Source organism: Salvelinus fontinalis, chromosome 27 (genome assembly GCF_029448725.1).
Source record: "Salvelinus fontinalis isolate EN_2023a chromosome 27, ASM2944872v1, whole genome shotgun sequence".
Classification (NCBI taxonomy): Eukaryota; Metazoa; Chordata; class Actinopteri; order Salmoniformes; family Salmonidae; genus Salvelinus; species Salvelinus fontinalis.
Window position 1 is genome coordinate 8,316,077 of NC_074691.1, and position 22,819 is coordinate 8,338,895.

Consider the following 22,819-nt stretch of genomic DNA (forward strand, 5'->3'; position numbering starts at 1 on the left):
AATTTGGTCAGTCTCCCAAAAAGTTACATATTACAGCTTTAAAATCTGATTTTAAACATAAACCTAACCCTAACCACACTCAGTGTTGGGGAAGCTACTTCGAAAATATTATGTAGTTAACAAGCTACCAATTACTTCACACTGGAAGAAGTTAAGCTGCACTAAAGCTACCCGTAATAAAAATATAGTTTACTTAACTAAGTTACTTTGAGAAAGTAGTTCACTACATACAAACTACTTTGTGATAATTATCATATTTAAATCTGAAGTGTCAGACAACAAATTGAAAGAATAGATCCCTCTGGAGTCAGATGTTAACAGAATATGTAATGTAGCATATTAAACACATAAATTATGTTTCAAAGGAGAATTAGGCAGTTCTGATGCTGAAAAATAAAGGAAATTCTTCACTACTTCACCCATATTTTATTTTTGCAAAACAAGTAGTGTGTAGTTTCAGGTGCTAGATACACAGCAAAACAGTAATTAACCATTGAAAACACTACCAAGATTTGAATGTAGTTCTACAACCACCATGCTACTGCAAAATGGAGTTCAATTAGTAGTGGAACTACATGTGGTTCACTACTCACCAACACTGACCACAATGCTAACCGTATCCCTGACTTTAAATTAAGACCAAAAAGCATATTTTTGTTGTCATTCCTTTTTAAGATATAGCACTTTTTTATTTGCACATTTTGTAACATATTTATAATCGAATTCATCAAACGATTCAAAATGGCAGATTCAGGCATTAGCGAACGTTTCACGTAGGTGAATATCTATCTTTTCATCCAGCCAATGAAATCGCGTTTTTCTCGCTCCAAAGGCGCTGATTGGATGCATTCATTTATGATGCTGATTTTTGACGTATCAGCTAGGCGCGGAATTTGAAATACCCTACCAGCAAAGTCCGTTCTTATTATAGCTCAATGGCAAAGACAGTTTCACAGTACTCTGTAACACCAGCCATGCTAGCGACACAGATAGAATAAGCCACCAGTGTCTTTGCTAGCGACGCGAATGCAATACTTGGTATTTAGTTACTGAATTAATGTAACTTAGATTTGCGTGTAATTGCTCATATTTGTGTTGTTGGAATTTGGAGTGGGAACCGCCAGTCTGCTGTTCAGTCCACACCATGAATGTTGGTTCACATTTACAGTAAGTTCGGTAACTTAGCTAGCTAACTGCTTTTATTTTTCCACACCCAGCTAACGTTAATCCTGATTCCTTGCTAGCTAACAGTAGCTAGCCAACTAATGTTAAGTAACTATTTCCTATTTTGCTGCTTGGTGAATAATACAAGATTTGATACTAGAGTTTCTTTGCTGATATAATTTACAGTAATACTTTGTTTTGATTGACATAAACGTATTGTCATCCATGCTAGAAGTTAGCTAGCTACAGTAACAGTTAAGCAGAAGAGAAAGGGGTTCAAACTGCGTTTGAGTTTTTAATCAAAGTAATTGGCTTTACAGGAGCTTTGAGGAAAGTTTGAGCAACTATACTGGAGACGACCCCCTAGATCCATGGGACAGGTACTGTAACTTGTGCATGCGTTTTATTCCATTATTATCTTCATAGAGGGGGCCACCAACAAAAGTAAACAATTAAGGTTTATCCATCTGTATTTGATGGGATATTTTTGCATGCAAATCTCACCTGGTTTGTGAGTAACAACTTTTTTTGTGTGTGTGAATATTTATTGGTGTGTAACTATCTTTACCATACTTTTACATTATTTCAGATTTATTGAATATCTAGAGAAGAGATTACCTGCTGAAGACGCCAAGGGGATGTCTCTTGTGCTAGATCGTCTAGTACAAAGATTTCTCCAAGAGGAGCGCTACTCCAATGACATCCGATACGTAAACTACTGCATCAAATGTGCAAGTTATTATGATGAGCCCATCAAACTGTACAGTCACATATACAGTAAGGGTATTGGCACCAGAGCTGCAGTCCTTTATGTGGCGTGGGCTCAACAGTTTGAGCAGCAGGGCCTGCTTCAACAGGCTGACGCCGTCTACCAGAGGGCCATGGAGAACCAAGCTGAGCCAGTTGACACTGTCCTTCAGCAATACAGGTTAGTTTGAATTACATGTCAAAATTAAGGACTCTATTGACTGAAAGTTTTAGCCTTTCCATGTTGTGTTTATTGTTGATACATCTAAATGTATTCACAGGAGGTTCCAAACCAGCACTTCTAGAGGTGGGACAGGGGCATCAGGTGAGACTGTTTTCTTCCTTGTGGACTGGTTCTTTGACTAACGTATCCACAATCTAACCTGAATTTGTTTATGAAAACAGAAGGTGTACGGAATCCTCTTCAGACTTCTCACTTGGTAAATCAGCTGCAATCCCACAGAGAGCCTGGCCCACAGTACAAGGTGAGTTACCACATTTTTTTTGTCTTCAAAATGTTTATAAATGGCTTCAGAATCATTTCTCATGTTTGTTCATAGAAAGTGATCAACAGCGAAATATAAATGTTTCTGCCACAGGACCCCGAAGGTCTGTCCCAACTCCCTGTAGACAGAACAGTTCGCATGTAAGTCTTTATAACGTAATAACAAAACGTTTTAGTGTGCGTGTGTGTATATATTTTTTGTTTGTTGAAAAGTTACATTGTATTCCCTCTAATGAAACGACTCTCCCGCAGAATCTCCCGGTCTGAAAATGTGGTGGTAAATAAACCCAATCAAGGCCCGGCTGTAAACTTGCAAACAGTGTCGATGTACCATACTGAAGACCTCATCTGCGAAGGGTCTGAACTTTGCTTCGAGGAGGTCCGAGCCAGACGATACTTTGTGAGATGCAAGCAAGTGGAGAAGCAGAGAGAGTTTGGTAGGATCATATGACTTTCTAACGCAGCGCTGTTGCATCCCACTCCTCTAACAGTAGAAATGCAAGGCTGTATTTTATCGTGGAGTCAGACATCAATATGAACTGGCCACATGACATCCTTTACAGACACCCGTTATCTAAATCAAATGCACCAACAGCTGAGTGTGTGCCTCACTACCACAGTGCCAACTGTGAGCTTTGACCAATGTTTGTTTGTGTTATATTACCAGAGGAACGTCAGAGGTTGGCTAGAGAGCAGGAGGAGGAAGTGATAAGGATGAACCAACTGCTGGAGGAGCTGGATAGTAACCTCGGTGTGAGCTCTACAGTCCAGGGAAGCTCAGCCATTGCTCCACAAGTGCAGGTAAGAGAATCCACATGGCTCCTTAACTTCAGTTGTTTCTATTGTTGTGGTTCCCATAGAATTTGTATGACCCTTTTTTTAAATGTGGCATGCACTTCTGTTTTCAGGCATCCTGCACACCTGCAACAGGACTGCATCCTGGGTTCCTACAACAGTCCTTTAGGCACCCTCCACTCTCAAACAACCTCGGAATCAAACCTACTCCAGGCTTGAGACCGAACAGTGGACAGGACCCCAGAAAAGGCACAGTGAAGGAACCTGCGGCCCACACTCAGCGCGTCCATCTCAAGGTTTCCATCACAGACACCCTGCTCTCACAGATGTCCTCTCACCCATCTGGACAGGTGGAAGAGGAAAACACCTCCCATAGCTGCTCCTTTCACCTGCCAAAAGCACCAATGGGTCACTTGCGTCAATGTACAGAAGCACCAAAACCATCTGCAGTTGCTCCCCAGGCATATTCTCTACAGGCCTCTCTGGTTCAACCCCAACCAAGACAAAACCCTAAGCCTATTAGATTGACATTTGGATCGGCCCCAAAGAAGCCAGAAGCCTATGAATCTGAGTTGCAGCATGGGGCAGATCCTCTCCAGGATGTTCGCTCCCAGTCCCAACTCGGTGGCTTAGTGAACTACCTCAGCAGCAGCTTCCAGCAGCACAATGGCAGAGATTCCCAGTAAGTGATAATGAGTCATCATTTCTAAAGATTAGTCCTGGTTTCAGATGTCATTATTCACAACCAGAATTTATTATGTGTCTCTAGCCTATTTAGCTCTGGCAGGGCGAGACACCTCAGAGATGTAGATAATGAATTTGTTTTAAATTATTTAGCCTTTTATCGTCTAAGCTAATCATTTCCCTTTGTTTTTCCAGTGAGGTGTCTGTCAGTGAAGGTACTGAGTCGGAGGTGAAATTAGATGGTAAGTAAAATATCATAATCTGGGCTCTTTATTCCCCTAATTAGTTTCCGTATGTGAATTAAAAGGTTTAATTACACCGTCCCTCACTCTCTCTGTCAGTATCACAGGGAGGGACTGGGAACCTGTCCCATATCACTCCTAACACTTCTCTGGGATTGGCGCAAGCCACCCCGTCCAGGGTTCTCCCATCTCCAACAGTCAACACACGGGAGGCACTTGGTGAGTTGGGTACTCAACTATTTTCATTTACTGAAATGAAGGCATTTCTTCATACATGTATTGGTCAATCAATCATAGTGTGTTGTGTTCAGATATTGGTGATTTAAATTCAAAGGCAGAAAAACAATTGGTGCTCAAATCAATCACTTCCGTTGTGCTATCTGCTACAGTCAAACCCTTTTTTGGTGGAGATAATTCAAATGTATTACCATACATGTGTATGGTAAAGGCAGTACAACCAATGGAGATTTAGCATAGAGAGATCCTATTAAGTTACTAGAGGGGCTATGTCATGAACCTGAATAAAAGTTCCAGAATGGGGTGAAAATGGCAGCCATATTGGTCAGGGAGGAATGAATGGCAGTACGGTGATAATCCTGATTTTTCTTATGCAGGAAAATAAAAGTAAGGTATGTGATGCAGTGCATTTAGAAAGTATTTAGACCTCTTCCATTTTTCCACATTTTGTTACTTTACAGCCTTATTCTAAAATGGATGAAATATTTTTTTCCCCTCGTCAATCTACGCACAATACCCCATAATGACAAAGTGAAAACAGGTTTTTAGAAATTTTAGCAAATTTATTACAAATTAAAAACAGAAGTACCTTATTTACATAAGTACTCAGACACTTTGTTATGAGACTTGAAATTGAGCTCAAGTGCATCCTGTTTCCATTGATCATTCTTGAGATGTTTCTACAACTTGGTTGGAGTCCAACTGTGGTAAATTCAATTGATTGGACATGATTTGGAAAGACACACACCTGTCTATGTAAGGTCCCACAGTTGACTGTGCATGTCAGAGCAAAAACCAAGCCATAAGGTTGAAGGAATTGTCGGTAGAGCTCCAAGACAGGATTGTCGAGGCACAGATCTGGGGAAGAGTACCAAAAACATTCTGCAGCATTGAAGGTCCCCAAGAATGCATGGCTCTCGACCTTCGCCTCTCCCGAGTCCGTACAGGAGTTGCAGCGATGAGACAAGACTGTAACTACTACCAATTAGATACCACAAAATTGGGGGGGGAACCACCAATACTCTTCCCAGAGCTGGTCGCCCGGGCCAAACTGAGCAAACGGGAGAGAAGGGCGTTGATCTGTGAGGTGACTAAGAACCTGATGGTCACTCTGAAAGAGCTCCAGAGTTCCTCTGTGGAGATGGCAGAACATTCTAGAAGGACAACCATCACTGCAGCACTCCACCAATCAGGCCTTTATGGTAGAGTGGCCAGACAGAAGCCACTCCTCCATAAAAGGCACACGACAGCCTGCTTGGAGTATACCAAAAGGCACCTAAAGGACTCTGACCATGAGAGACAAGATGTTCTGGTCTGATGAAACTAAGAGTGAACTCTTTTGCCTGAATGCAAAGCATCATGTCTGGGGGAAACCTGGCACCATCCCTATGGTGAAGCATAGTGGTGGCAGCAACATGATGTGGGGATGTTTTTCAGCGGCAGGGACTGGGAGACTACTGAGGATCTAGGGAAAGCTGAACGGAGCAAAGTACAAATAGATTCTTTTCTATTTTTGTGTGTATTTTTCACCCCTTTTTTCGCCCCAATTTTGTGGTATCCAATTGGTAGTAGTTACAGTCTTGTCTCATCGCTGCAACTCCCGTACGGACTCGGGAGAGGCGAAGGTCGAGAGCCATGCCTCCTCCGAAACCCAACCTAGCCGCACTGCTTCTTGACAACCCGGAAGCCAGCCGCACCAATGTGTCGGAGGAAACACCGTACACCTGCTGACCATGTCAGCGTGCACTGCGCCCGACTCGCCACATGAGTCGCTAGTGCGCGATGAGACAAGGATATCCATGACGGCCAAACCCTCCCCTAACCTGGACGATGCTGGGCCAATTATGCGCCGCCCCATGGGCCTCCCAGTCGCGGCCGGCTGCGACAGAGCCTGGACTCGAACCCAGAATCTCTAGTGGCACAGCTAGCACTGCGATGCAGTGCCTTGGACCACTGCGCCACTCGGGAGGCCCCACAAAGAGATTCTTGATGAACACCTCAGCCTGAACGCTCTGGAGCAGGTTAAGGTTCACCTTCCAACAGGACAGCGACCCTAAGCACACAGCCAAGACAACACAGGAGTGGCTTGGAGACAAGTCTCTGAATGTCCTTGAGTGGCCCTGCCAGAGCCCGGACTTGAACCCGATTGAACATGTCTGGAGAGACCTGAAAATAGCTGTGCAGCGATGCTCCCCATCCAACCTGACAGAGCTTGACAGGATCTGCAGAGAAGAATGGGAGAATCTCCCCATATGAAGGTGTGCCAAGCTTGTAGCGTCATACCCAAGAAGACTCGAGGCTGTAATCGCGGCCAACGGTGCTTTTACAAAGTACTGTGTAAAGGGTCTGAATACTTATGCAAATGTAAAATTTCAGTATTTTATTACATTTCTAAAAAACTGTTTTTGCTCTGTCAGTATGGGCTATTGTGTGTAGATTGAGGGGAAATAACTATTTAATCAATTTCAGAATAAGGCTGTAACGTCACAAAATGTGGAAAAAGTCAAGGGGTCTGAATACTTTCCGAATGCACTATATATCAGAAATTGTGTAATGGAATTGTCAACCTAAAATATTGTCATATAATTATACATGTTTTATACACATTTTCTGTATAAATAGCCTCTAAAATATATGGAAATAGACCATAAATATATCAGATTTGCTTTTCTTGGAAAGCTGTGTGCTATTATATGATAGAATATCAGTAGTCGTTGCATTTACAACATGTCCAATCCTATCGTCAACTGATTTCAGCCAGTATATGGATAATGGCTGTGAATTGACTATTTTGTTTGAATGGAATGTTGGCAGTTAATTAGAAAAATATATGGAATTATTCCTGTAAAACTAGCTGGCTAGCTACAGTAGCTAACAAACATGCAGTGCAGATAAATGATTCAAATTCATTATTTTACACGCTCTTATCACAGCACTGGCAAACCATGGTTTACCAATTCCCTGACCAAAATGGCTGACCTTTATCATCCCATCCATTAGAAGGTTCATGTCCATTCTAGAATTCGAATTCCTAATTATATGGTCCTTTTTAGTATCTCACCTCTCTTTACCTTCCCCTCCAGATGCGATCATGGACATGTTCCAGGCTCCAACCCTCATGCAGGAGGAACAGTTCCCCAGCATGTCAATGCATCAGGCTGAGAAGAGCTTTGATGCTGTCTATCACAGAATGGGTAATTCAATTCCCCCTTCGATTGTAACTTCTCAACTTTTTGTTTGTCTGTAGGTCAAATCAGAAGTGTATTTACAATTACAAAACACTTCACAGTAAAATGAGAGGTAAAAGAAAACAACAATCAATAAAAGATGCATAATGGCAGGTCACCCTTTTTGATTTTACATTGTGGTTAAATGTCTTTTTTTCTCTTTTTTAAATTATTATTTAAAGGAAGCACCTCTTTGTTCAGCAAGCGCCCCAATGCAGTGCCTTTCGCAATCTTTCAGGATGAGAACGAAAACAAGGAGAACTGCAGGTGAAGCATGCGGTTCTTCTCCTGCATCTCATTTTCTTTGCTATCTCTTTAATTCTCAAAGTAAATTTATGAACACTGCTTTATGGTGCTTTTCCTGCTCCATTTAGTGCTACTATGGTGGACAAGGCTAAGCCACCAAGGGCCCTAGCAGAAATTGCTGTATCAAAAAGAGAGAAACAAGATGTAAGTCCAAAATTACATGGTGACGTACTCATCTTCATTTAGCAAGGACTCAATGAAAGAATATGGTTGGGTTATGTTAAGATGTGTACACAATGCAAACCTTTATCGTTTCGTGTGTGTGTGTTTGCTCAGGAATCTCCTTTGGAATTGATACCAGATGAAAGCACTATGTGGGGAGCACGCTACAACTCCCTGGCCACCTGCCCCAACAGCACCACAGACTTTTCCCTGTCGGCCCACCTGGTTTCCACGCCCTTCCAAAACAAAGCTCCTTCCTCCTGGAACTTTGAGCAGGACCAAGGTAGCCCTCTATCTGAGCTCATGCATGCATCCCAATTGCCACCATAGGGCTCTGGTCAAAAGAAATGCACTACATAGGGAATAGGGTGCCATTTGGGATGCAACCATGAGCTGTTCAGAAATCAAATGCCCTCACCTGGTAAAAGGTGTCTGTAGTTCAGAACAACGATGTGGTCTAAAGCAAGTACTTGACCTTTTTTGGCTGACTTTTTTAAATTTTCTCCTCCCTCTAGAAAATGATCACCCCAGAAGCTTTAGTGGTCCAGAAGAGGGCCCTTTCCTGCGACAGCCCACTAAACTCAGGTACTTACTGGTAACCTGATATTGTAGACTACCAGTAACTGCAGTGTACTGTACATTTTCACTCGAATGCTCGTTGGTCAATGTTTTTGAAGTGTAGTCAAGCGTTTGGGTCAAATGCATGTAGTTGCCTCCATGGTGGAGATAATGAGTTTGTTTCCCTCCCTCAGCCCTATCATAGAGCAGAGCCCACCCGATGGGATATCTGAGACCGGCACTGAGTGCTCTATGAGGGCGCAGGGCTTTGCTGAGCAGGGTACCATCGTGGGTGAAGGGCTAGCCCTGGCCCAGCGAAGCCTGGCTGCCTGCTCCATGACTGAGGTGCAGCATCATGCCCCGGCCGCACTGTCCTTCAGAGACCAGACTGCCCCCCTGGCTCATACTGAGGGGTCAGGGGCCAAAAGCCCTCCTCCCAAGGCCTCTAAACCAGACTGGGATGTCTATGTGAGCCCAGAGCAGTCTTTAAAGCCAGCCTGTCCTCTCTCACAGCGTGCACCTGTGGAAGAGGCATCCCTTTCAAAGAGTCAGATTGATGCCTTCAAATCCAACTTTGATGTTTCAACTAGTCCAGAGAAAGCCCCAACACCTGCTTTCGATATCCCAATGAGCCCAGAGTGTGCACCCAAGCCAGACTGGTTAGTGGTAAAAAGCCCAGAGGTTGGGGTTGAACTCGACCTGGACTTGGATGCCTTCATGAGTCCCTGTCAGGGTCAGAGAACAGATGGCTTCCCTCTGAAGACCATGGACATCCCTATGAGTCCAGAACCATCAAAGTTTGGCTTGGATGTTACCATGAGTCCAGTCCATCCGTCATCAAAGTTCAGAATGGATATTCCTATGAGTCCAGCTCCAGAGGTGAGGTACGGCATGGATTTTCCTATGAGCCCAGACCAAGGGTCAGAGCTGTTCTCTGACCCCTGGGATGATGAGCTGATCTCCTCCCTGCTCTCCAAACTGCCCACGCCACTCACCTCCCAGCCAAACTTCATCACCTGGCAGTGCAAAGTCCCCAACGTCGCACCCAAGATGACCATCAAGATGGGTAAGAAAGTCTTGGTGTGTTTACTGGCAGTGACTTAAAAAGAATTCACCCTATTTTTTTTACATCTAAAAATCGCTTTGATGGTCATCCACAGGTGAAGGCTCCTTACGGGTTGACTGCGTCCTCGGACAGGGTGCCTTTGCCACGGTCTACCAGGCAACTGACCTGACAACCTCAGAGAAGATGATTTTAAAGGTAGGAATGATAACATGACGGCTTTATAGTGACCGTATCCTCACAATTCATGCACTCCTATTGAATGCTTGATTGTCAGTTCTTGTATGTATCTTGATCTGTACATGTAGGTGCAGAAACCAGCCAATCCATGGGAGTTTTACATCAACACTCAGCTGAATGCCCGTCTGCCGCCCAGCGTGCGCCACCTCTTCAGCAACATCCACTCTGCCCACTTCTTTCAGAATGGCAGCGTGCTATTGGGCGAGATCCACAACTGTGGCACCCTATTGGTGGGTAGTAACCGCGCTTCATCACCCACCATATTTTCTCAAACAATTGAACGTCAGGGCTACGTCTGTGTGCACTTGTTCACTTCCCTTCACTGATTTGAAAGGAAATGACTGGTATTAAAAATATGATGGAAACTCCCTGTAGCCCATGTCTCTACCAATCCAATGCTTTTAGATATGTGGGAAGTAATGAACAAGTTTACACTAAAAGAGAAAGGAGATTGGGATGCACCCAAAGACGCCACACCGGAGCACTAAATGGAGTTAAACATGTTTATTACTCCCCCCCCCAGAACGCTGTGAACCTGTACAAAAACCTGACTGACAAGGTGATGCCCCAGCCTCTGGTGATTTACTTCACTGTCTGCATGCTGCACATGGTGGAACAGCTGCACAGCATCCACGTCGTTCACGCTGACATCAAACCAGACAACTTCCTGCTGGGAGATAGGTAGGGATGGCTCCTTACTGGTGGTTATGTCTCTCGGATGTGTTTTTGTTTTCCCTGTAGTCATTTCTAGTAACGGGTGGATGCGGTACTCTACCAGGGATTACCAGTGGCTCTTCACTGTGCTAATTGTCTGTTGTGTTTTAGGTTCCTGGAGAACAAGTCCTTTGACCCAGATAACCTGGATCATGGCCTTGCCCTGATTGACCTGGGTCAGAGCATTGACATGACTCTGTTCCCAGAGGGCACTTCGTTCACTGCCAAGTGTATGACCTCAGGCTTCCAGTGTACAGAGATGAAGAGTGGGAGACCATGGAACTACCAGGTAAAGTGTGTCTGTCGGTGTCAAGTGCGTGTCCTGTAGTGATATGGGTGGATGTCCGATACGACCTGTTGAGAATATTAACTACGTTTCTTTGTGTTTTAGACCGACTACTTTGGAATAGCTGGAACGGTGTACTGCATGATTTTTGGAACATACATGCAAGTAACACAGGAGGGTGGTGTGTGGAAGACAAATGCAGTATTTAGAAGGTAACCCTTGAGTAGGAGTGCTTATGGCTTTTATGGTTTCACTACTTTTTGTTGCTCCAAGTAATCACTTGAATATTTTTGTTTGTGTTTTGAAAACACACATATTTTGACCCAAAACACACATATTTTGACCCAAAATATTTCTAGCATAGTTCAAATTCACACTACTTTCTCCTCCCCTCTCTCTTCTCCAGAAATCCCCACAGTGATCTGTGGACAGAGTTCTTCCACACTCTGCTGAATGTGCCTGACTGCAACTCCCTGCCATGCCTGCGAAGCCTGCGCAGTAGACTGAGCACCGTGCTCCAACAGAACTACAGCAACAAGCTGCCGTCGCTGAAGACCCGCCTGGTCATCCAGCTGTTAGAAAGCAGGACGGCACGGAGATAGAACTCCCTGAGAACCTTGATACTCCTGGGTGCTGTTCAGTATGTATAGAATGAAAGAAAGTGGTCTGAAACTGAGTGGAACAAGGAGATGCTGTGTGAACTTGTCCACTAAGAAACACTTGTTTTTGTGTTTCGTAACAAAACGTTGTCAACACAAGCCTAATGTACACAACCCTGGATGATGGGTATTACTGCCATGTCTCGTCTCTACTCCATTTGTAAATACAAAAGATTTACCTTGAATTGGGTCTTGAATTGGCTACCTTGAATAATCTTCTTATGCATTTTAATATATTTTTGTCCATTTTGTAAATGACATAAATAGGGAGATTGATGTTGGAGATGTTATGGTGTATTTTCATTTGTAAATAATTAAAAACCTTTTCAGTCTGCCAAGTGTAGTCATGGTCATGGACTCTGGCTTTCAGTTGGGTCCCAACAGAGATCATTGGGGTGCGGTCCGCATTTCTGATGCTTCCGGGTGAGCACGTGCAGTCGGACTACATTGGGATTAAAACATTTGTATTGTCCTGTAGATTATTTGGATATGGTTGTCTTTCTGCTTTATGAGTTGGCCTACCTATTGTATTATATTGAAACAGTGGGCTGCCTATGCCTGGGCAGAGAATGAATTGGCAGTTCTATTTTCAAGGAATGTAACTTTTAAAATGATTACACCACAGGAGGTTGGTGACGCCTTAATTGGGGAGAACAGGCTCGTGGTAATGACTAGAGCAGAATCAGTGGAATGGTATCAAATACCCCAAACACATGTGTTTGATGCCATTCCATTAGCTCAGTTCCAGCCATTATTATGAACCGTCATCCCCACAGCAGCATCCACTGGATTACACTATAGTTTACTACGGAGTCTGTAAAATATATATTGATAATGGAAAAAAGTGGAGGGCGCTCAACCAACGTGACCCAAGTGCAATCAAAAAAACATGATCAACATTGAAAACGCGAGCGCCAGCTACGAGCGAGCATTGCGTCTTAATTAACTTTTGATTAGCCATTTGTCTGCCTGCAAGTCGTCCTCCTAAAAGGTAGGCTATGTCCTATATGCACTTTTTAGCGCAAGAGAAAGTGCATGTGTCCGCTTTCATCATTCTTGCTTCAAATTCCGTAGCCATACGTGTGAGATCAGGTGCGCCTGTGGTCTCAATTACAGAGTAGGCTAGAACGGGACAGTTATATTTTCAAGGAAATGTTCTTCCCAAATATGATTAGGCTGTAGCTTACTACGTTTCCTATAAATACATAATGATCACCTATATTTCTCCGTCTTAAAATCTTCCCACCTCTAAAAGGTAGGCTAATAAAAATAGCTCAAAATGAAGTGAGTGTCTCTCCAACTCTGCTCTCGTCAAACTACATCTAGTATATTGGCTAATATAGCCCGGTAATACCCATGGTCTAATATAATGGGCCACGTGAGAATCTGGTCATTTAAGTTATTGTTGCGCATTTTAATATTGCTTATAGGGCGCACAATTGCTGGGACCATGGCTAGAAAGTGAGCTGCGTCACATACGCTTATAATAACATTGCGGAACAGTGGTTGGCTTTGGGACCCGTTTTTGCGATTGCGGATGTCGTATGAAAAGATGCGGTGTAATGAAGAAATGTGTCCAGCACAGACCTCTAAATCCAATTTTAATGCAGGATGATGTCACTAGGCGTCGCATTTGTTCATAAAGCTAAGCAACGTGCTATAGATTTAGTGTGTAATTTTAAATCCGGTATTTGATATCTAGCTAAATACTAATCCACAGCATATGTGTGTGTGTACAGTAAACCGAGTATTTCACAGGCCATTTACCAGTCATTTTCCTGAGACTACAGTAGAAGGTAAATGAAGGCAAGGCAATTATTAGTGATTGCTTCCATACATGAATCCTATCTGGATCTAGCTGTGTCATTATAGGTGGGTTAATGCACCAGCAGAATAAAGCAATCAGATAATGGTTTTCGTCCTAAACACAGAGCTAGAATGCATTCTAATGAGTAAATTCTATTTCCATGATCTAGACTGAGAGAACATAACAGATCAAAACAAACGAAGCAGGTTAATGAAGCTTGTATTCTGTTGTTTAGGCTATCAAAAGAAACTCCAGGTGAAGATTTTCACTAGATGTTATCCATACTGTATACCAGAATCTGGACATGTATTATAGTGCATTACATAATTGAAGATTAGGAGGAAGTGATATATGAAATGACCAGTTACTAGCCTGCATCCAAACCACATTTTTCAATTGGAGCAATTCAGTTTCGAGTCATAGCAAACATTTAAAAGATGTGACCGATGCCTCTGCTTGGCACTCAGCGTTAAGGAAATGGATTGTGTGATAAGCCCCTTTTGGCAGACTAGCGTCCTGTCCTGGGGTTGTACTGGTGCATCAAACTGCCTCGTGCTACAGAACCAGGAGATAGCCTTCATAGAACAGCCTTTCTTACAATTTAGTTTGGATCCAGGCCACATACTTAGTTACCACAATCTGTGCCCCTACCATACAGTTCCCTCAGAAGTGCCTCTAGCTTTGCCACTGACTCTCCCATTGCCAGCCAGACTGTTTGACTCCCACTTACAGCTCTGGTCTCCCTCTGATGCCCTCTGCTCTCTGCATGATTCATGAGATTCTTTGTTGTGTTTGGTCACAGGGTCTGAGTTCCAAATATCAACCTTAATTTCCCTGTTGGCCCTGGTTAAAAGTAGTGCACCATAGAGTGAACGGGGTGCCATTTTGGGACGTATACAGCATTGTCAATCATGTCACTCTCTGAAGCCTGGGAGATGAAAAGAGAGAGGAGCGCAGCAGTGATGTTCTGCTCTTGGTATTGCTGCTAATTAAATCTCCAGGCAGCTGGAAAGGTGATGCTGCAACAGACCTGCCTTTTAGGGCGGGCGCTAGAGTCAACCTCTCAAGGGGGTTGATGATAGAAAATATCAGCTGTATCAAAACTATTGTCAAATCATCAGTTGTACATTCTGAGTGTCTACTTCCATCCCCTCAGGTGCGAGTGGTGCCAGAGAACATCAGAACAGGTGGTTCTCAATAAACTCCTGAGAAAGCGCACTTTGAAAGTGACCCTCTTTTATAAATATTGGATTTTATGCCGTGGCTCAGTGGAGTGTTTTACATACATTATCATGATCTGCTTTGCATAATATTGTCCATCCAGCGGAACAAAGAGCAGAGGAACAGAAAGGCAAAAGCCATTTGTTTGTTGAATAGATGTACTGTAGGCGCGCAAGGACAAGGGTCGGGTGAGACTGATCATTTGAAATGCATCCAAAAACTTGAGCGAAAATAATTATCCAGTATATTCAAGCCACTGTGCTGACACCTTGAAATGAGAACCTAGCCACCCTAACGAATGGGGGGCATTTACACATAGCAAAAACCTCACAACATTGAATATTCATCAAGGGCAATGACTTTTTAATTTGGTGTATTCCATTGTGTGCGATATTTAATGTCACAAACTGAAAATGTAATTTATAATTGTGTGGTGGCTTTAATAGGCAGCCTTGTGTGAGACTGAAGCCACAGGTAGCAGAAGAGGGATGTGTCATACCTTGCTTCTGCTGGCTGCCCTTAGTGGAATTAGTACTTCCCATTTTAAGGGCATTAAGATGAACTGCAACGGTGTTGATTAATGAGCGGTTTCTGAGGGATTTGGGATTCCGACAAGTTTTCTTCCAATGCACCATAGCATGTGCCTTGGTTCTGAGGGCCAGTTGCCAGCTGAAGTACCTCCCATGGTCTGCTGTGGTCACATCAGAGCAGAGTAGTGAATCATAGTGACACTACTGAGAGGTTTGATGTTAAAGTGTCCTTTGGTTTGATGTTATGTGACTCTACCTTGGCAACAGCCAGTACACTTATGAAAAGAGCCACTGACATGAGAGACGTGGCGGAGCTATGAAAACCTCACCAAGGTAACCAATTATCAAGAAGTCTCCTTGCTTTTGTTCCCCCAAGGTCTCTCTGTTCAATGTCGTTTGCAGGATCACAGAGAATGGTGTCGCTCACAGCACCACAGGGGAATGAAAGCAACTGTATTCGAGACCGTTTCCCCTGTACTGATGATGTGCTCATGATGTTATCATTCTGACCACAGAGCTGTAACCCTGAGTGCAGGGCAGTGGGTATCAATATTACATATCTCATTCACTTCGGAAAAGAGAGGAACATCAGCATCCATCCTGGCAACGTTGAGTCTATCGTTTTGCCACCAGGAGGTTATCTACATAGAATTCTACTCGTAGACCCCATAGACACTCAGAATGTACAACTGATGATTTGACACAATGGTTTTGACACAGCTGATATTTTTGTGATATAACAGTTTTACACAACCATTGTATGTTGCTATTTACTTTTGTGCAGAATAACTTTATTGTATCACAAGTGACTATTGTGCCAACTGTGTGCTACATCAGTTCTGTGTACGGGCCGTAGAGAGAGGTCTCCTTCCTGTACATCAGGCTCAGCATTTTCAAGGGTATCTCTGGGTCCCAGTCCAACAATACATTTCACCCACAGCGACCAACTCTGCTGTTTCCTTCTCAGCCACAGCTGCCTGCTACAAACTGTGTGCAGGGCTGTTTACTAAGCTCATCATTATTGGCTTTCTCATCAAAATCAGATTAGGGGGCACTGCATAATACATTGAAGCATGGTATGTGTCACATCTGTTGACGTGCGTATCTGAGAAGAACGCTCTTCTGGAATACCCTGGCATATAATGAATAAGGCTGCGCCCCCAAATGGCACCCTATTCCCCTATGTAGTGCACTACTTTTGACCAAGAGCCCAGGGCTCTTGTCCATCGTTTTTGCACTATGTAGGGAATAGGGTGCCATTTGGGACACATAAGTTTCCATGCATGGCACAGGTGGCTCAGAATTGCAGGTTGTGCTCCTTTCTCTATTTATTGTGACCTTTTTACCATCGCTGACACCTGGGTTTTGGGATTCTCATTAGCATAAATATATTAATAGCAAGAGAGCACAGTGGGGATATAAATGTTAGCTGTCAAAAGATGATGCAGCACACAGTTAGTGAGACAAACACCCTCTGCCCCCCCCCCCCCTCTCCCCCCTTCCCCCTCCTACTCTCCTCTCATTCCCAGTCTGCTGGAGCGTGTGACAGGACTCCAGAGAGAGAGCCATAGCACTGTTCCTGCATCAGCCTCATCAAGGCACTGTATTCTCAATCTGCTCCATTGTCTTTGTTGGAGGCTGAGTAGCAAGGTCCTACTCCTTGACTCGGGACCCATCCTGAATTGCACCCTATTCCCTACACAGTGCACTACTTTTGACTGGTCAATCCTAGCTGTTTATAGTAACACTCCAGCTAAAGGGGTCAGGCATAATTTAGCATGTACCCTTCTCTTTGTTCTGGTATTGTTCCATGTGCACGAAATATAAATACTTGTATGTGGGGGGTGTGCGACAGGGAGTGGGAGTATAGCTTTGTCTGTCTGCTCTCACTGTCTCCAAGGTAGTGTCGCTTTGTTCTGACATCTGGAGGAATCCGCACGCATAGACTGAAACATAACACAGGGGAATGAACTGGTCTGTTTACATCCATAAAGATAGACCTGCACCTGTCATTCCAATAGGCTAACTGGACAAACGGGTGACCTGGAAAAGAGCTCATTGGGCTAACGGCTCTGAGATGGAAATGGAAAGCGGCAGAGACCTTCAAGAGGCACCACCTCAGACCAAAATAGCTCAACATGTCAGTTTGTTACTGTAAAGTGCATTATAGCATCAATATGCCTGCTATTTCATCTCCAGTCAGCTGTGTTTGCTCGTGTCTATGTGGCCATCTAAGACTCAGTTTTGACTTTGTGTATTTTAAACGATGCATGTTGTATTTAAAACAAACCGAAATGAATAAGCCCAAATGAATATTCATCAGGAACAGACACATACTCTACTCATAGAGTATCCCGAGTGGCGCAGCGGTCTAAGGCAGTACATCTCAGTGCAAGAGGCGTCACTACAGTCCCTGGTTTGAATCCAGGCTCTATCACATCCGGCTGTGATTGGGAGTCCCATAGGGCAGCGCACAATTGGCCCAGCGTCGTCCGGGTTTGGCCCCGGGGTAGGCCGTCATTGTAAATAAGAATTTGTTCTTAACGGACTAGCCTAGTTAAATAAAAAATGTCAGAAATAAAAAGAACAGAGTCAAATCATGTGAAATGCAAAACTCTGTATTTGGTAGAAAGAATACATACTATTCACTTCTGGATACATCTTTAGCTAAAATATGCAGGAAATGAGAGGAGGCCTAATCAAAGGAGGCAGCAGGAGCCCTCTGGACCTCAGTGCTGGATGATGCTGCTGCAGATTCACATGATGCTGCAGCGTCTTCTCACCTTGACTGTGGCTGAGCTAGGCTTCACATTGGACTGCTGTGGAACCTGCAGTGTCTTGCTCTCCCCGGCACCTTGTTCTAAACCATTCACCAGCACCAGCTGTTTAATGATGGCAGGGTAGGGATGTGAGACGGTGGTGTCGATCGAGGTCTCTAGGGCCAGGCTGTGAGAGCTTTGCGAGAGGGCCGAGGCGGTTGTCACTCCCTGGGTGTGGGTCGAAGGGGTTGCAACTCCCTGTCTCTGAAGGTGCTCCATGTGTTTCATGATCAGGTTGTCCGCCAGGTGCCTCAGCTTCCCCTGGTCCATGAATGATACCTTATCTCTCTGTCTGAGTGGGGCGGGGCATTTCGGAACAACAGTGGAGGCTTTTGCCATCTGGGTGGGCTTCCTGGTTGGCTGGCTGGTTGTCCAGGCAAGGGCGGAATGGTGTGACTGGGCGACCATGCCAGGGAAGTGTTTGAGCTTTACCTCCATACACTTACTCCTCACCTTCTTCTCCAGCCATTGTCTCTCCGGGGTCAAGGTTATCACAGGGGAGGGCTGGTTCAGAGTGGCTCTGGTCTGGGGTGGTTTAGTAGCATGAATCTCAGCTGGCTGGAGCATGGTGCTGATGGTGGTAGTCTTCTCCACAGTCCTGGTGGCTGGTGAGATGTCCTTTGGTGCAGCTACAGCTGCAGTAGCCTTCTGCTCCCCCGCTGGCTTGGTAGTCTTGTTCTTCAACCTGAACTCTGTGTTGAGGTGCACTCGTCCAGAGAACACTGCCTGGCGGTCAGTCACGTTGCCCATGATTTTCCAGTTGCCTTTGCTGCAGGAGGTGGGGGGCTGCAGGGGCGTGAGGTCGCCCACATACCTGGTGACCAGCTTGGGGAAGCCCCAGAGGCACTGGCTCTGCTTGCGGCGGACGTGGGACTCCAGCTTCTCCCGGACCTCCTGGGAAATTAAGGGGATCCTGGCACCCTGAGCGTACATCATAAAGAGTTTACCCTCCGACCCTGGAAACTGGCATGGAGCCTGGGAGTGAGATGGATGGTTTACACCCTGCAAGCTGAAGGCTGGAATGCTGACAGTTTTCCTAATGATCTCGGATCCTTTCTTAGCCTGAGAGGTGGTTGAGGTGTTGGAGTGGGTGGTAGTGGTGGACGTTGGGGGGGAGGTTGAGCTGGTGGTGCCTCCTCCCTTCAGCCTCTCGGCAAGCAGCCACCTAACGATGGAGATCATCAGCACGGCAATCCTCCAGCGATTGCGGGCCACCTTAGATTATAGTTAGGATTCGATTCGTTTTATTGTCTTCCGAGTATATGTTACTTTTCACAGACTTGTACATTTAGACGAACACCTAACCAACAACTCATCACCCAGACATTTTAACAGTAGTGGTTGTGTCTCAAATGGCACCCTATTTCCTTTATTTGTACACTATGTAGGAAATAGGGTCCCATTGGGGATGCAGATTAACAGTACATTTCTACAGACCTTCTGCGTCACGTTGAGTTCCAGGCGTCTGCGGTGCCAGCGGTGCAGGAGGGGTGGGTCTGCTTTCCTCGGCACTACCTCAAACAGCTGTCTCACCGTCAGAATCTGTCTCACAGTCGGAGTCTTGGAGCAGTCTGAAGTGGTCTTGGAATGGTCTGGAGTGGTCTTGGACCAGTTTGTATGGTCTGTGAGGTCAGCAGCTCTGTCTTTGCAGTCAGGGAACGGGACAGTAGAAGGAGCCACAGAGTCCACTTTGGTTTCCATCAAAGTCCAGTTTCGCCTCCAACCAGTAGCAGCAGGCTGACGAGGGCTGGGCTGGTATTCAAGGGGCAGAGGGGAGTCAGAAGGAGACACGTACCTAGAGGAGCTGCAGGAGGAGCTACGGGAGGAGAGCGTGGAGCCATGGTAACTGTCCTCATCATCCCCACCTCCTGGTAGCTGGAGGCAGGGAGTGGCCTTTGAGCTAGGACTACCCACTGGGCTAGGATTAACCGGAGGGCAGGGACTATCTTGACTATCTGGACTACAGCCTTTCGGGTATTTAAACCTGTCAGGTGGAGGCTGTTTCTTACAGGTTTGGCATGTGCTGCCGTCACTAGATCTAGAGGATACAGAAGATCTAGAATGTGATCTAGAAGAGGATCTTGAGCAGCATGAGTCAGAGCACGACTCGGATTCAGAGCAGCAGTCCAGGTCCATCTCCGAGGTGAGGTCCTCTATCTGTAACTTCTTCATGTCCAGAAGTTCCTCCAGTTGTTTGAGGTAGCTGTAGTTGAGCTGCACTCCCTCTGTGAACTTATTGACCAGCTCTCTGAAAGAGAAAATATAAGACTGGGTTTAAGTTGAGTTCAGAGCTATTCATTTTCATGATTTTTTTATTTTACCCACATGTAAGATCCCTTTGAATTCACAATGACTTGTGAAGGATGAAACTTACGGGTCTATCTCCCCGAAGACATCATCCTGTGAAGAAAAAAATGCACGGGTGTATAAGATAAGGATTTTGAAATATACATTCTAGTTGTAGTGCATGCATTTATATGGAGAGCTGAGGTCGTGGTCGTATAGTGGTAGTCACTCCGCAGTGCTAAAAGGACAGCGCCACTGCAGCTATAGTTCTCATGTTTGTGGGCATGGAACAGTTTGTGGGAAATTTGTGAGAGCCTGGTTGATAGTCCCGCGTCAAACACCATTACATAAAGAAGTAAAGTCTACTGGCGGCGCGCACTTACATCGTTTTTACGCAGATGGATAGCCCAGAACAGGAGCAAGACCAGAATCAGGAAAAGGTTGAGCCCGATGACACGATATGAGCCGAACTCCTCCTCAAATGTTTGCAGGAGCTGGGGCACACGGAGGCCCAGGTATTCTACTGAAGTTGCAAACATGTTAAGTTCTTCTGTCAGACATCGTCATGATCACTCGGATATGAAAGATACGCGTCCGCTTCGATCCAGTGCTCTTCTGGTGATTGCGCGCTCTTTTACCAATGGAAAATGTGGGGTTGAAGCAACGTTACTGCTCTGTCCGATAGAAACCTACACTGTATCTGACCGTTACAGGTGGTTATGGGCCACATAAGTAGCAGGTGCGCGAAACGCTATTATGACGCAAGCTTGATGTGTAGCATAGAATGAGGAATTAGAATACAATTGAATATACCGAGTTGAATAGGGTCTCTATGATGTGTAGTGCGTTACGCAATCAAAGTAAACACTAGATGGGTATCCCAACGCATCCTGAATCGAGAACTCTATGGCCCAATATGCCTCAAAGAGAAACTCCCGTATACTGTGTCACTTCATACGCCACTCTAATTTACCCTGTGGACAATGTATTTCATAGGCTATTGCCGTTTGCTCTTATGGTAGACCTACCTATTGTGTTGTTTGAGAATTCCACAAATGAAAGCAAAACATCCTCAATTTAGAATATTTTTTTCCCAGCGTGGGGTTTGCTAGTCTACGCAGTCTGATTTGGAATATTTTAATAGTCTATGGGCCAGTGGGGTCTTATGGGCTCACTTGGGTTAACTATGTCTAATTGTGATATTCATGAATGTCTATGTCCCTAGAGTTGGAAAATGTGTGATAGCATTGCAGCAATGGCAGCTTTCTGTGTGTTATCACTCTTTCTTTCATCCCGCCCATCCCATGCACTTTTCCATATGAATTTAACCCCATGACAAAAAATGGGGGCCGGATGCTAGAGGCTGTCTCAGAGCCTGTTGGCTCAATCAGGGGCATCCTGCACTCCAAAAACCGGAGGGGGCACAAAGTATGTGAGGATAGCTGGGGGGTGGTCCAGGGGGGCTAGGACCCCCGATCGTAAATTGGGTAATTTAGCATTTTTCAAACACCTGAAACAGCATTTTCCTGCAATCTAGAGACATAATCATTATTCTTAATTCAAAAATATGTATATTTTTCTGCATATCTAAGCATGCCTCTTCAGCTGTCTGTATCCTCCTGACTGGTGATTATTTTCTTATAGAAACTAAATATGATTATCTCAACAACAAAAAATGCTATAAATACATTTAGGTAAATGATTGAAAGGAATGTGAGTCTTATTCAGTACATTTAGTTATTGCTTGCTTTTCTAAAGGCTACCAACCTTGCCAGCAAGCATGCCAGATAAGATTCAGATGCTGTATCTTAATTTGATCATCCTGTTGTTGCAGGAAAATAAAACTTGTAGAGTATTCAAGGTTTAAAAAGGCTTCTAAAGTTTGTAATTTCCACTTAAAAATATCACACTTGATTTTCACTAACGAAAAATGTATCAACTCTTATTATAATCTACATAATATTCCACATTTCCTGTTGCTGCGGGATTATTTTCCTGCTGTAGCAAACTGGCTCAAATTAAGATTCTACATCTGTAGTTAGACAAGCCACCTACTCTAACTTGATAGCTAATTATGAGGTTGGGAGATTGGGAACCTATCTGGGCTAGCTAAAGCCAACTTCACAAAATTGCTAGGTGTCTAGTAGTATTAGCGAGAACCAAACAAAACCAACAACAACAAAAAAAATGATAAAAACTGTCAAGATTATTATTGCCCTCCCCCTGGAAGGTGGAGTAACAGTTTGGGTGCTCCTCAGACCCGCAGGTTAAGAAGCAGAACAAGTCTGAAGACAGAAATGCTAAGGGGATACAGATGCAAACACATGGTGCACACTAGTTCACAAACAGTATGGAAAACAGGCAGGATGAAAAGTTATTGCTTGACCTTAAGCAACAAAAGAAAAGCAACTTGGCACTATCCCAAATGGCACACATATGGCCCCTGGTCAAAAGTAGTGCACTGTATAGGAAATAGGGTGCCATTTTGGACGCAGACATAATCATAGTAACAACCATCTTATGTCTCCATCTATACTGGTATGTTGCTAGGATACTTTAAAAAACTC

The 22,819-nt window shown here is 44.4% G+C and overlaps 1 protein-coding gene across 1 annotated transcript; it reads left to right on the forward strand.

Annotated features, from left to right (window-relative positions):
- Nucleotides 1–908: 908 nt before the first annotated feature.
- bub1 (BUB1 mitotic checkpoint serine/threonine kinase) lies at nucleotides 909–11,921 on the forward strand. Its single transcript, XM_055884553.1, has 23 exons — nucleotides 909–1,167; nucleotides 1,485–1,544; nucleotides 1,754–2,092; nucleotides 2,193–2,236; nucleotides 2,317–2,396; nucleotides 2,511–2,557; nucleotides 2,669–2,853; nucleotides 3,084–3,217; nucleotides 3,325–3,893; nucleotides 4,091–4,137; nucleotides 4,237–4,356; nucleotides 7,458–7,568; nucleotides 7,784–7,868; nucleotides 7,976–8,051; nucleotides 8,184–8,352; nucleotides 8,585–8,654; nucleotides 8,822–9,693; nucleotides 9,788–9,888; nucleotides 9,999–10,160; nucleotides 10,454–10,611; nucleotides 10,756–10,933; nucleotides 11,036–11,142; nucleotides 11,337–11,921. The coding sequence occupies exons 1-23, from the start codon at nucleotides 1,145–1,147 to the stop codon at nucleotides 11,530–11,532; spliced, it is 3,933 nt and encodes a 1,310-aa protein (XP_055740528.1). The 5' UTR covers nucleotides 909–1,144; the 3' UTR covers nucleotides 11,533–11,921.
- The last annotated feature ends 10,898 nt before the right edge of the window (nucleotides 11,922–22,819 follow it).